Source organism: Lepisosteus platostomus, chromosome 8 (genome assembly GCF_059453375.1).
Source record: "Lepisosteus platostomus isolate fLepPlt1 chromosome 8, fLepPlt1.hap1, whole genome shotgun sequence".
In the NCBI taxonomy this organism is placed as follows: Eukaryota; Metazoa; Chordata; class Actinopteri; order Semionotiformes; family Lepisosteidae; genus Lepisosteus; species Lepisosteus platostomus.
Genome location: NC_142618.1, coordinates 52,428,280 through 52,441,868, shown reverse-complemented (window position 1 = coordinate 52,441,868; position 13,589 = coordinate 52,428,280). Strand labels below are relative to the sequence as shown.

The 13,589-nt window shown below is 39.7% G+C and overlaps 1 protein-coding gene across 5 annotated transcripts in view; it reads right to left on the bottom strand.

Moving 5' to 3' along the window:
* LOC148657509 (5'-AMP-activated protein kinase subunit gamma-2-like) overlaps positions 1–13,589 on the bottom strand; it is a 128,861-nt gene that overhangs the window by 104,128 nt on the left and 11,144 nt on the right. Inside the window, exon 1 of one of the 5 annotated variants that reach the window (XM_088643898.1) lies at positions 12,040–12,192. The exons of 3 other annotated variants lie outside the window; for them this stretch is intronic. In XM_088643898.1, the coding sequence (XP_088500024.1) occupies positions 12,040–12,123 (84 nt within the window). In that variant the 5' untranslated portion in view covers positions 12,124–12,192. Of the gene's footprint in view, positions 1–3,204; positions 3,448–12,039; positions 12,193–13,589 lie in introns of those variants that run through there. One more of the 5 variants, XM_088643901.1, reaches the window with a different exon arrangement.

Here is a 13,589-nt window from a genome sequence, read left to right as displayed (position 1 = left end):
AGATTATTACGAGGCCAAGACTGGTAAAGGGCATTGGGAAATTTGGCCAGGACGCCGGGGTTACACCCCTACTCTTTTTGAGAAATGCCCTGGGATTTTTAATGACCACAGAGAGTCAGGACCTCGGTTTTACGTCTCACAGTTTTATCCACATACTGTACATACTGTATTGGTGCATTGAAATAAACATCTCAATCTGACCAAAGGAAAATCATTTTACGTTTAGCCTCAATTGCTTAATTAGTAACTCCTTAACTTCTAAAGCACCGCCATTCCATAGGATTTCAAAGTGCTTCCCATGTAGGAGGGGATCCAATTCATCCACCACTGATGTGGGTAACATGCAGCAGCCACTATCTGCCAACACTTCCACTACACAGCAGCTCAGTAATTCAAGTGAGAAAATGTTTCACCATTTGCATTAAGAAGAAGCTTCATTCTTGGCTTGCATCCCTGACATTTACTGGATCCTACTGTTTCAAATCTTCAATCATCACGTAAGATCTCAAGACCTTGGTTTAACTCTCATCCAAAGGATGGAGCTTCTTACAATCTCCTGTGGCACAATGTTTTTTTTTTTACTTTGATCCAGAGGGAAAAGTACCATCTTCTGGATCACCAGCACCATTTACAGCAGCCACCTGTTTTTCCTCCCATCACAATTCTGACCTGGACCAGCCAGGCTTAATATGGGAGATCTGACAAGATGAGGCTGTACACTAGTAAAACTGCTGCTGTTCCATTTCCTATGCTAACTGTTCAAGACAATTTCATGTTACCACAAAACAACCCACTGAAAAGGTTTTGATAAAGCAGTATCATATTGGGCAAATCACGTTTTATATTTTGCCACTTCGTGTTCTATTTCTTTCCTTTTAAAAAATGGGGGAAAAATGATCAAGGATTTCCCTTGAAAACAAAACCCTGACTGAAGGGAAATCTCTGGAACTATTTTTGGATCAGCATGAAGGAGAGGTACTCGTCATGCAAAACCGGCTTCTGGTCCAGGAATTTCAGCCAGATGCACCGTTACTGCGGTTTCTTTCAATGTCTTTAAAGCCTTTAAAATCACACAGGTCAAGCAGTCAAGAAAAAGGACCATTTAACAAAAAACCTCCTAAGTCTTGCAATGTTTTTACTTGCATATCTCCATAAGAATTTTGTGGAATTCAGTCAGGTTTATCAAGATAAGCATCCCTCAAGATTCTACGAATTGTCACCAAGGACAGCAGACCTCATAACTATTCCGTTCAGAGAAGAGCACCATAAACTGTAGGCAGTGTTCAGCACATTACAAAACACCCATACCTTTCAACCTCAATTTCATCGAAATGTTGCTGCAGTCATGGTCACAACAAGCTGTTCCCGGTGAGTTATGCGGTGTTTGGCCTTGCATTTCTTTCTTTCGTTCCCTGACCTTGGTCATAAATCTTGAAACACTGTTTTGCAAGGCATGCTTTCACAACATGTACGTTATCCCCTGCGCTTCACAAATCTCCACCTCTGCTCCGCAGGAATTCTCTAGCCTCCTTCTTAATTCATTTTTTTAAAATATTTTTTCACAAAGTGGAGCTAGGGTACACTGGCACCACGTGCACCAAATACAGATCTTATTATTTTTCCCTAGATTGGGGGTTAAAGAATATCAACGAGTCCACATATCAAAACCACATTCTGAGTTAAAATGATTTCTTCTGTACCAGTAATATTCGCTTGCAAAGGCTGCTCCTGACATGGCATTTTAGACATAGACAGGGGCAGTAGAACACTGCACATTATGTGCAGCTAAATTAATTATCACTCAGGCAAAAAATAAAGACCAGATTGTGCCAAAAACCTTCAGCTAAATGAAACAAAAATCCAGCATTTGTCTAATTTTGGCATAAATTCTGTATAAAAGACTGTTCCACAGATAACCCTACCTTACCTGACCACAAGCCAAAGTTTTACAAGAATAAAAACTAAATTTGCTCCAAGAACACACAGGGAAAGTCAAAATACTGGCAGGACCTTCAAAACAATCTTTTAAGTTAAGTATTAAACAGTTTTGTGCCATTTGTGCATTTTTGTATTCAGTCAAGCTTTGACTTCATGCTGTAAGAAAAGGACCACTAACGTCTTTAAAATTATAACCATGCATCTTCGGAAAAGGTCAGTAGTGGTCAATGAAGCACAGACTGGCAGAAGCACTGAAATGGCAAGATGGGACTAAACAAATGTGAATATGCGAAATGTAACCCTGTTTAAGGAAAAGTAAGCTCTCTTGTGGATTTGTGGACCAGCCAAAAAAAGTCTTTGTACTGGCACATTTTAACAGCCATATGGAAACACTTGTGTACAACTCTTGCAGTGGTGCAACTTTTGCTAAATTGCCTCAGAAACTTGTATACTGTACAGCACATTTCTTCTAAGGTTTCAGCTCGCAGGGGCAAAACAGCCATGTAGCCAAAAGCAGTTCAAAACTACCCAATGATCACATGAGCATTTGTTTCTGAACAGTGATAATGAAATCATGCACTTGGAGCAGGATGCTGCAGCATTAACAGTATTGATTACAGTGCTTAATGCCTGTTAATCCTGTTGAGACATCTCCTCCTGCAGCATTCTCATAATTCAAGAATCACTCAAGACTCAAGTTCTGAAAGGGTACAATCCTGTGGTTATTACACAAGCAAAATGGGGGCTATAAACAGTTAAAGCAAAAAAAAAACCCTACAAATTAACTAGAAAAGCTTTTATTTCTGACATACTGTACTGTACTATTTCCAGCTCTAAATGAGTAATGTTACCAAGTAAACAATCCTCCAAATGAAATTCTGTTGCACCTGTGCTACTTGAGCTTCTTTAAAGCATTTGTTAAATAAAATATTAAAAATAACTACCGCAAGCTTACTCAAGCATGATGATAAACACTGTGCAGGGATGAAGCTGGCTCAATTTCTCAAACACCCATGTGTCTGTGAGTGTCCCTTGTCCAGGTTATATAAGGAACCTAGTGAAGTAATTCAAATCAGGTGTGTAGGGCATCACGATTTTCTCTGCATTGTTAACTAATAATGAACACACGCAAAAGAGAAGATATCTCAGTAAATGTATTGAATGCATAAAATTTACATGGTTTTCTGTTACTATGCCAAATGTCTCAAAAAAAGCAGACTAAGAAAAACTTGGGAACGCTCTGAGGTGATAAGAAAGTGGACTTACTGCTGTGTGCTCTATCAGTCCAGAAATACTCCAGGTCCCCTTGGTGGCTCCATAGAGCTACACAGAAAGAAAGCCCGGCTGACTGGGGAAACTCATCTCCCGGTTTGCCTGAAGACTGACTGCACTGCTGCGACACATGGGGACAGAGTGGGGAGGTGGGGGCTGCTGGTAAAGGCTGGGCGAGTTTCTCCCGGTAGGACTGAAGGTTAAACAGCAGCCCAGCTCTTGGGTCAGTGCGTTTCTGTTGAGCTCCGCTTGATGCTTCCACATATTACACTCCTGGCTCTCAGCTGATAGGCAACGTGCCAGAGATCCGATTACAGGGAAGCCGCAACCTGTTGCATTAACTCTTCAGATGCGGGCTGACACTTTCCCAGACACAGCGGGAAAGATCACTGTGTTTAGTACCTGCACAACGCGTGGGATTTGCAGTTTCTGGTTTTTCTTAGAATAGATTTTTTTTTCCCACAAACAAAAGGTACAGTACGTTGCTACTTCGAATTAGGTTAGTACTACCTGTAAGAAGACCGACTGAGCAAAACGCGGCTCTGGACCGCAACCAAGACCAACACTGATCTCCATGGGAAAAGATTTTATTGGGGTGCTGTATTATTTTATTAGGCTACCTTAAACATGAAACAGCCATCATCACAGTGATCCAGTGGTGATAGAAAGCCGTAATAAGTAGATATGTCCTCCTGTTGTTCTCCTTAGTAGTGATTAAACTCCAAAATGGATCACAACATGACCGCCTGGATGAGTCAATTTGTTCGTCTTAAACTTTTACCTTTAAAAACACAAATAATCTCACATCTTAAAATGAAAGAACCCCATCTTCTCGACTGAATTTCTGTCAGGTTCCAGCTCATACGGCTAAGTGCTGTGAGGCGAGGACGATACCTTAAATGATGACTGCCAGAAAGATGACACCATTGCTGTAGCTAGCACTATTTATTTCCATCCAGTCATCCATCATCTAACCACTTCATCCAATTCAGGGAAGCAGGGGAGATGGAGCCTATCCTGGCTAGCAACGGGCGCAAAGCAGGATACACCCTGGACAGGACACCAGTCCACTATAGGGCACACACAGACAGATGGACACACTCACACCAGGGCCAATTTTCCCCAAGAAGCCAGGTAGCCTACCAGTACCACGTCTTCGGACTGTGGGAGGAAACCGGAGCACCTGGAGAAAAACCACGCAAACTTGGGAAGAATATACAAACTCCATGAAGCAACCCAGAAAGTGAACCGATGGCCCCAGTGCTTGCAAGGCATTAATACTAACCACTGCCACCCTACTATTTTTTTTTATCTAGCACTATTTATTTAATAAAACACATCTCAAAGTTTGAGGACAACTCAAGTGACTCGCCCTTGAGGAGAAGACTTCCTTTTGATGCATCATAACAGAGAATGAATGTTCTCTGTATCAAACGTTTCACAGCAACAAGCAGAATAATCCAGGATTCTAGAAAGCGTGCCCTTTGTACATCTACTGTATGTTCCTTCTTGCTTTGCCACTTCTTCTGAGATAATTATAGGGAGTGACTACGAAACATTAAAGGATTACATTTACATCATTAATTTTCAATATAATTAGAAGGTATGAATAAATCGGAACAAGGCATTTAGAAAATACATAATTATTAAGTGATATGATTAATATAATCTTTCACTTTTTTAATTAATAAATGTTGGGGGAAAAAAATCAACATTTGATACACACTTGTACTTTTCTTACTACATTTTTTGCTACAGTTCATCAAGGGCATGAATACCTCAGGCGAGTACAGCATGTCCAAAAGCTGCTTCAAGAAGTTACATTTAAAAATTAGTACTACCGTTCTCTGTTCTTTTCAAAATTACAAATGGATTTTTGCAGTACATGCCCGAAGGTCAAATTTAAATTAAAAAGACAGAAGCAGTAAGGCAATATGCATATCATAAGTCTTAAAACGCTTTAACCCTTGTGGTATAATTATACATTTTCTGATGCTGTTGGAATTGAGTCCAAACTGTACCAGAGATTTAAAGGGAATGCACCAAGGAACAGTCAAAATAAAACTATAGAAAATACACATAAATCAAGCATGAACATAAGCTCTAAAACAAGGAGAGACCATTTGGCCTATCCAGCTTGTTTAGTTGGCTGCTATTGAATAATTGACCTAGAGTCTCCCCAGCCATTTCATGACAATCATAATACCAATTTTTTTCCCATCATGGCTGATTAACATGTTCCAGACCCCATACAAACCGTTATGTAAAACGGAGTCTCTCGTTCTAATATTGCAATGCACTTTCCCATATGTGTATGCGTACCACATCATTTCATCTTGTGTCCTCTCCTTAATGCAACTGTTGAATAATTCCATTTAGTTATGTCTTTTGAGGATTTTCAATACTTGTATTGAGTCTCCTTGCTTTTCTCTGGATTCCAGAGCAGCTATATGTTTTTTGTGAAACACATTCACCAAAACAGTATTTAATATTCTACATGAGGGCTTACATTGAGGCCTGATGTATTATACGTTTTTTAACATAATATCTTTGGGTTTAAAAGCTAAACACTGGTTACCAAGTCTGGTGTTGAGTGACTTTGCTCCAGCTAAGCTGGTAATCAGTGGTGATAACTGATGCCTTTCACTGATCTAATAATAATAATAATAATAATAATAATAATAATAATAATAATAACAACAACATCACTTTATTAACCCTTTACAATTTCTTGCATTAGGAATTATCTTTTTGCAGACCCCATCTTGCTCTCCATGAGACACACAGACACACAGATAGGGAGAGAGCATGGGATCAGAGCACAGGGTCAGCCATTGTACGGCGCCCCTGGAGCAGTTAGGGTTCAGGGTCTTGCTCAGGGACCCAACGGAGAAGGATTCCTCTGCCGGCTGCGGAATTTGAACCAGCAACCTTCCAGCCACAGGCGCAGATCCTGAGCCACAGAGCCACCCTCACAATACTATACCTCCAAGTTGTTTTTTTTCTAAAATAGTTTGCATGCGGAACTGGGTAAAACCCCCACAACCTGTTTCTTAAACATCCCCATCTCTCAACAGGCAATTTCTGATGAACAGACACAGCAAGGTATCAAATTCTCCCGTCATCAGTGTTTCGTTTCCTTCCACCAAGTTCCAATTAGTTACTCCTCAGCTAATGCCCCTCAAATGACGGCAGTGCTGAAACCCAGGAATGGGACAGGGGTGGTTCGAATTAACATTCCCGTTAAACCCTTCAAGAGCTGAAAGCAATTCGGAAAGGGGCATCTGAAATAGAAACCTGAGATCCATAGTCCTGTAGTGAAGGCAACAACTGGAACACAAACCAGCAGACAGAGGGGTCTCCCAGGACAAGGGGTGGGATTGACTAGTCTAGAAGCTCCATGTTACACTCTGCACTTGTCTACAGTACATTAATAGTCACCTGCCAAGTGCCTGCTTTGCACTTTCCTGACATTCTTCATGTGGAACATCTGTGTGGCCTGTCTTCATTCTTCATTCAGCAGTTCACAGATCGGTGGATCCTTTTATAATTATGAGTTGCCCTCATAACCAAAACATTTACATTTTAACTTCTACCAGTTACAAAATAGGTTTAAAGCAGAGGTCAGGTCTTTGAATGTCGACTGTAGTTGGATAGGCACTACTATTAAACCTATGGCTTTTGAAAGGGATAAATAATTTCCAAATACTTGTGGACTTATTTACCTACTGTAACTGTAATGAACTTCCAAAAGAGACTGTGTAACATATGTCCACCTGCCCATCACACAAGATCATAGGTCTGTTTGGAAACCTACTCAAATACTCTTTCAATTCAAATGGAATTACTTTATAAAATTGTTTATCTTAACATATGGTTAGTTTGGATTTGGCAATGATGTATTTTTTCAGGAAGCGTGTGTTTTTCCATCCAAGTACCACTGAAGTCCACAGTGTCAGTGCTTTTTTTCCCCCCGTTTATAGACAACTCAAGGCACCTATCCCAGAATTTACTACAGGTAAGACAAATATAACAAAACAAGAACATTACCTACTGTACTTTGAAAAACATTACAGTCTCTTGAATTGTGTCTAAGGTTTTTAGAATTTTCTTTAATAGTCCTCCTCTTCCCTTTTATCCGTGACCTTAGCAGCATTTTAAGAAGAAAAGGAGGATCTATAGATCTAACATATATCCCTGTGGTACTCCACTACACTACGTCTTTAGCACTTATCTGTGCTGTATGTTTCCTGTCAATTTACAAGTTTGCCATCCAAATGCATGCATTACCATTACATTACAACAATAATAATAATGATTATTATGATTATTATTATTATGATTATTATTGTCTAACCTGATCCCTAACCATCCTAACAACAAAGGCAGACTACTTCCTAAATGTGTCTATCATTATTTTATGTTACATTTAAGTGCAGTATTTGTAATCCCAAAGATGAACTTTATTAGCTGGGAGCTTGCAGATATGCTTAATTGATAAAAACAAGAAAAGAAGACAGAAAACCGCCATAAAATTACTTTGTTTCCCAAGAGAAACACAGCACCAGACTTTTGTGCTTCCCAGTGGTCACAACATAATACTGAGAGCTGTTTTTTCATGCATGTCTATGAATGTGATACCAGTCATTTACTGCAAAGCCAGGACTGAGCTTCACAATCGGAGGGAATATGTACTGATGAAGGTTATAAATTGCCGCCGAAATCACTTTGAATGAAGGCAACCACAGACCAAAACAACATGTCGGATGTGGCTGCCAGCCCCTGCCAGCTACGAGCTAAAAGCAATCGTTGTTTTCTGCTGTAACATGATGAGGGTATTTCAACCAGCCATGTTGCCAAGCATGGGGTAACTGCTTGTCAAATCACAAAGCAGCAGTCGGGAGTTACAGTCCGCTGCAGGGAGGAGTTCGACATGTACTTTTGGAAACAGAAAGCGAGTTCCACAGAAATTCAATCTGGACTGTGGATATTGCATAATCCAAAGCGGTACTGCATGTCTGCACATTGCCACTTCACGAGCATTCTGATGTTCCTAAGGATTCACCTTCGAAAGAAGTGCAACCTCCTTCTCTAAATGGCCAGCGTCCAAAGACAACCGAGAGCTGCAAGATGGGATTCTGTTCCTTTTACAGAAGAATCATTCAGAGCAAATCGGAGACAGACCTATAGACTTAATTAGTACAACTGAAAAAGGCACAGCATTAGAAAGCCTTTATACAGTACCATTATGGAACAATAGGAATGTTTTACACCTTTACTTTTTGCATTATTGCAATGAAGGATTACTGCAGTGAAGACTGTTTCCAAAACACACCTTCCTATTTTGTTTTGTGGAATAAGGCATGTACCGTATAAGGGAGTGAACCGTTATCTAGGATCACTGGAATGCAAAAAATACTGTAGCCTCTTAGCTTTACCCTTTAAAAGAGATTAAAAAAAATGCAGTGCAGCTATTCTCCTTTTGGATATGCTCCTGGACTTCTCCATTTTGCATGTATTTAAAAAAAAGAGTCACAACATAATGGATCACAACACTTTCGTGGGTTTTTCAAATATGTAAATAACTTTTCTCTTTTATCGTTTCCATCAAAGTTACTCGTAGTGTAGGGTGGCACGTTGGCACAGTGGCCCATCCTAAGGAGACCCATTGTGAGAAATTGCAAAATGATATTAAAGTTGAATAAAGTGTGTTTATATTTTATTCAAAATCTGAATGCCCCAAGTGAAGACTTCTAAGGGTACGACAAGTTACAATAAGCATAAAAAACTAAAGAGAAAAACTGAAATTCGATTAAACCATTTTCTACATGCTTTCACTTAAATGTTTGTTGCAAAACTACATTTAGGATTTGAGATAGGTTTTCCACTTTGCCATACAAGCAAGCTTTGCGTGGGTGACAGCGATATTGTTGACACACATTTTCTCCCATCTCAGCCACTGAACACTGATACTCGGAGACTGACTAAGTCAGATCTAGTCTACGTGGCTGGACCTTTGCTTGCATTGTCTGGATGAATATAACAATTCAGAGCCTGAGTCATTAGATGCGAGACATCAGTCCCGCCCTCGAATTTGGAAGAACTAGAAGGTGCCAAAGCTTCTTTTCAAACACCAGGCTGCCATTCTTTTCACAAAGCTTTTGCTGTCAATTCTGCTTGCTTGCATCTTTATTTAATGTCACTCATTTCCACATGCGGACAGCAGGGTGCCATTTTATTAGCTATGTGCTTCTGCGGTTTTTGATTTGATTCTAACTGCTGTGGCAGAAAACCCTGGAGAACTGTCAAAAGGAGGCAATGATTATGCTGTACCTTTCTGCATGATTTTAAAAAGCTTTTATATATTACTACAATATGAAAGGGATTCACGGGCAGAAATGAATGAGATTTTCTAAACAACTGTTGTTCACAAAATAAGGGGAACCATAGAATAGTATGAGTTCTACGGTGTTCTAACCCAACATGTGCTTTCATCGGGAAGGAACACGGATTTAGGACGATTTCATAGGGATCCCAAACGCATAACATGAATAACAATAACATGAACTCCTCAAAAATCAACAACTAATTTCAGCAGCACAGGCAAATGAGAATGTATATTTAATCTATAATTTTAATATGAATAGCCTAAACTAGGGAAAGGTTAAATGATCATTAAATGAAAATCAGCATTTTTTCCCCCGCCCCAAGAGGTTCGAGGACAAGCTGAGCAACAGAAGGCAGAAATGCAGACTCATGACAGCGATGGCTGTTACCATTATTTACTCCTGCATAAATCACAGCAGACAGAACCTCATAGAAAGTCATGGCTGTAGCTCATGCTAAAAAAAAAAGAACATGGAGAAACAAATTTGCGCGCAGGTCTCTCGCTCTTGTTACAGGGCCTTGTTTGCTTTTTTCCCTCCACCCCCCAAGAGGTGCAACTAGAACCTAAGGGGAATCCCTCAACCATGCCGGACTGTAGGGGTTCTAACTGGGATTTCCTTGTTACAAAGATTTTTTAAGCTTTTTCCAAGTTCAGATCTGGGCTGGATCGTTAACCAGCTGTGGGTGGGATTTTCTCAAGCAGCGACACAAAATGACCTCAGTGCTACTGGGCCTGGCCGGGCTTGAGATGCCCAGGGCGATATCGGCCTACCACACATCCACCCGCGAGTTCGCTGAACCGACAGGGAGGGAAGCGGCCTTCCTTTAATGAATGTTAACATGTCTGTAGGTACACTAGGACGCGCGCTGTGGAAAAAAGACAGTGGGACCTGACAGGCGCGTGTTTCAGTGAAGGGGCTGTCTGGTCCTCACCTCCCCAGAGACCTGCAGGGGCAAACCCCAATCTGATAACCACATCTGGCCATTCCAAATCGGAGGACTATAAAAATGAAATAAATTAGGATTTCAGATTCAATAAAATTAGAAATATGGGCAAAGACACTTCAAGTTAAAGTGCTTTTACTGTACTGTATCCACAGTACACCCAGGATTATCCCAGTTTCAGCAAAATAAAATTTGCCTAAGAAAGCAAGACACGTACAAAAACATTCACATCCAGGTTTTATCACTAGAAATGTTCTCAGAATACTGAAAAATGAACATCTAGTCCACCAAATGGAAATGCTACAGTACATTCCTGTTCTCTCTGAAGGTGCTGAGCTTATCTGATTGCTTTCAGCATTTGATAAAACTGCTATAATCACAAGACACTACATGCTTAACCTTTGCAGTTTTAAGAAGCTATACTGTATGTTGCTTTCGTAACACAGGGAAAACGATGGGAAAAAGTTCTCGGAAACAATAAATCTCAAAACTTGATTTAGTGATCAGGAATATCATTTCAGGCAAGCTTTTAACAGTATAACTGTTTGGTTATCTGATATTGTACAGTATCTGCCGCTCCTAATATTGGATACAGAATACACCCACTGGCAGTGCTGAGAGACAAAAGCTGAAAAATACTAAATTACCGCATCAGAACTTACCATATTGGAACGGATGTCACAACTCTTTTTACCGAAGCCACATCAAAGTGGTTTCTGTTGTCTGAGCAAAGACTGCACACCACGCACCTTGTTACTCTCTTTAACATCGATTTCTCTCTCTGTGAACTGTATGAATAACTAGGAAAAGTTACCGGCCAGTTTTCACATCTAATATTTCACTCTGTGATTAAAGCATTGCAATCTGCCTCAGTGGAACAGTTAGAAGCTCTGAAAAGGTCTGATACCTTCATGGGCTCAGATATGTGCAAAACCGTCACACAGCTGTTATGCGTAATATCCCTTTCAGAGTCAAAAAACAAGTGAAATAATCTTTTACATTTTATGAAGATTCCTAGATATTTTGCCTCAGAACAAAAATGCTCCTTATCTTCTTAAGCCAACCCTTAACATTTTAAAGAGTGGAGATCTAAAAGGGAGACAATACTAAAAAAAAAAGAAATGAATTACTTTACCTTTTATGTGAGCTTGAATTTATTTCAAGGCAAAGAAAATTTTACTTTTACTTGGGCGCTAAGATTTCAAAGCTCTCCTTTTACAAGTTTGTTTTACGATGGGCAGGTGTTCTCTAGACACCCGTCATCAAATTCCTTGCGATCACAAAATATAAATACCTTGCCACTTTCAGCGTTATTACAGTAATTCCTTAGCATGGCTAATACATACACAGCTGTTCCATCAACATGACCTTTTCATCTTCACGACACACAAAAAAAAACAACAACAAAGCAAAATGTCTATTTAATTAAGAAACTGTGAACCTGTACTGTAATTTAGAAAACAATCATAATCGGATCAAACACCAAAGTATCCTCACCAGGGGTGGGGGTCCTGACACTTCATGAAAAACGTCCTCATAAAGTGAAAGAGCATTCAATCCTTCAAGAAAAACAAAGCCCATGGAGGTAACGACCTACAGTACAATCTGTTCCTCTGCTGGCGGCACTATTAAATTCTCATTATCACAATACAGACAGTACTGGCAAACATACAACAACCCTTAACTCCACGTTAAAACGTTCAAACATGACAGTTACACAAGAAGGCACAGAACTAATACTAACTGGAGAAACACAATGTCCAAACAGTTTTAAAAAATACTCCTATAAAATTTACACTTTTCTTCACTTTATTGCTCTATAAATACAACGATAAAGAATCACATTACATGAAAAGTTTTGGCCCACCATCTATGGCACTTTGCACACTTTCTGTGAATGATAATACAAAGGTCAATGCCAGCGAGAGATTGTGTCAAATAATTGATGAATACAAAGAAAGGTATAAATACTAGGCTGACACATTATCTTAACAGAATACAATCAAAGTCCATAGTTCATAGCACTCAATCAATTGAGGTACAATATAGAAGCATACAGTATGCAAGTACCACTTGCACTACCACGTATTTATAAAATAACATGCCAAAATGTCCTTTTTTTCTCTTGAATGTAACATGACACGATTAAGAGATGAACAGTCAACTACAAAGCTAAATGTAAATGATCAGAATTACGAGTGTACCAGTATCAGTAACTGGAGGCCTATAGCACTAGAAAGCAAAACAGCCTTATCATAGTCATACTGTGAATGCAATGGTCTCCGTCCATATCAGAACATGTCCTTTAAGATAAATCTATCATTGTAAGATAACAGCGATTGCTTTGCACTTGATATTTTGTGGTCACTTGAGCAGCTCATACAGTAGGTTTGCTCAATGTGCCAGCAAGCAACATCTGCCAAATATTTTTTAAGAAACAGATTTCTAAACATAACTGTTCTCTTCACACAGAAATCTAATATCCAGTTAGACCCCAAATTTGGCACTTAATCGATTTACTGATTAATACTGAAGATGCCTCTCAGCTTTTCTCTGGTCCCAACACGGATCTTATCCACTGTGTGACAGTACATACTGTAGCTAGAGTCGGTCAAGGGACTGCACTCAGAGCAATAGCAGAACAGTACATTTCTAAGGCACAAAGCATAGGTCGACAGTTTTGTACTTGTATTAACCAGGCCAAAGTGTTTAAATTGATTTTCTAAGCACTATGAACTTTTCTTAAACTCAGTCAGTGCTTAAACCTACCTGCAAGGAGAGAATTCTTCGATAAAACTGTTATTCGACTCTGTATGCAAAGTGCACCCCCTTAGATTGTGGGCACCCTGAAGTAATCAGCTTGTTGCCACAATGTGCTGCATTACACAACACATAAATACAGCCTCCGGTTCTGAGTGCAGCTTCAATAAACAAGCAAATCATGCTCCCGACGTTGGCAGTAGTCTGTACTGCCCCTCGTAAGCATCTCTAATTTTATATCCCTGAAAGAACCCCTTTGCCACTGTTTGGTACCAACGTTCTTAAGT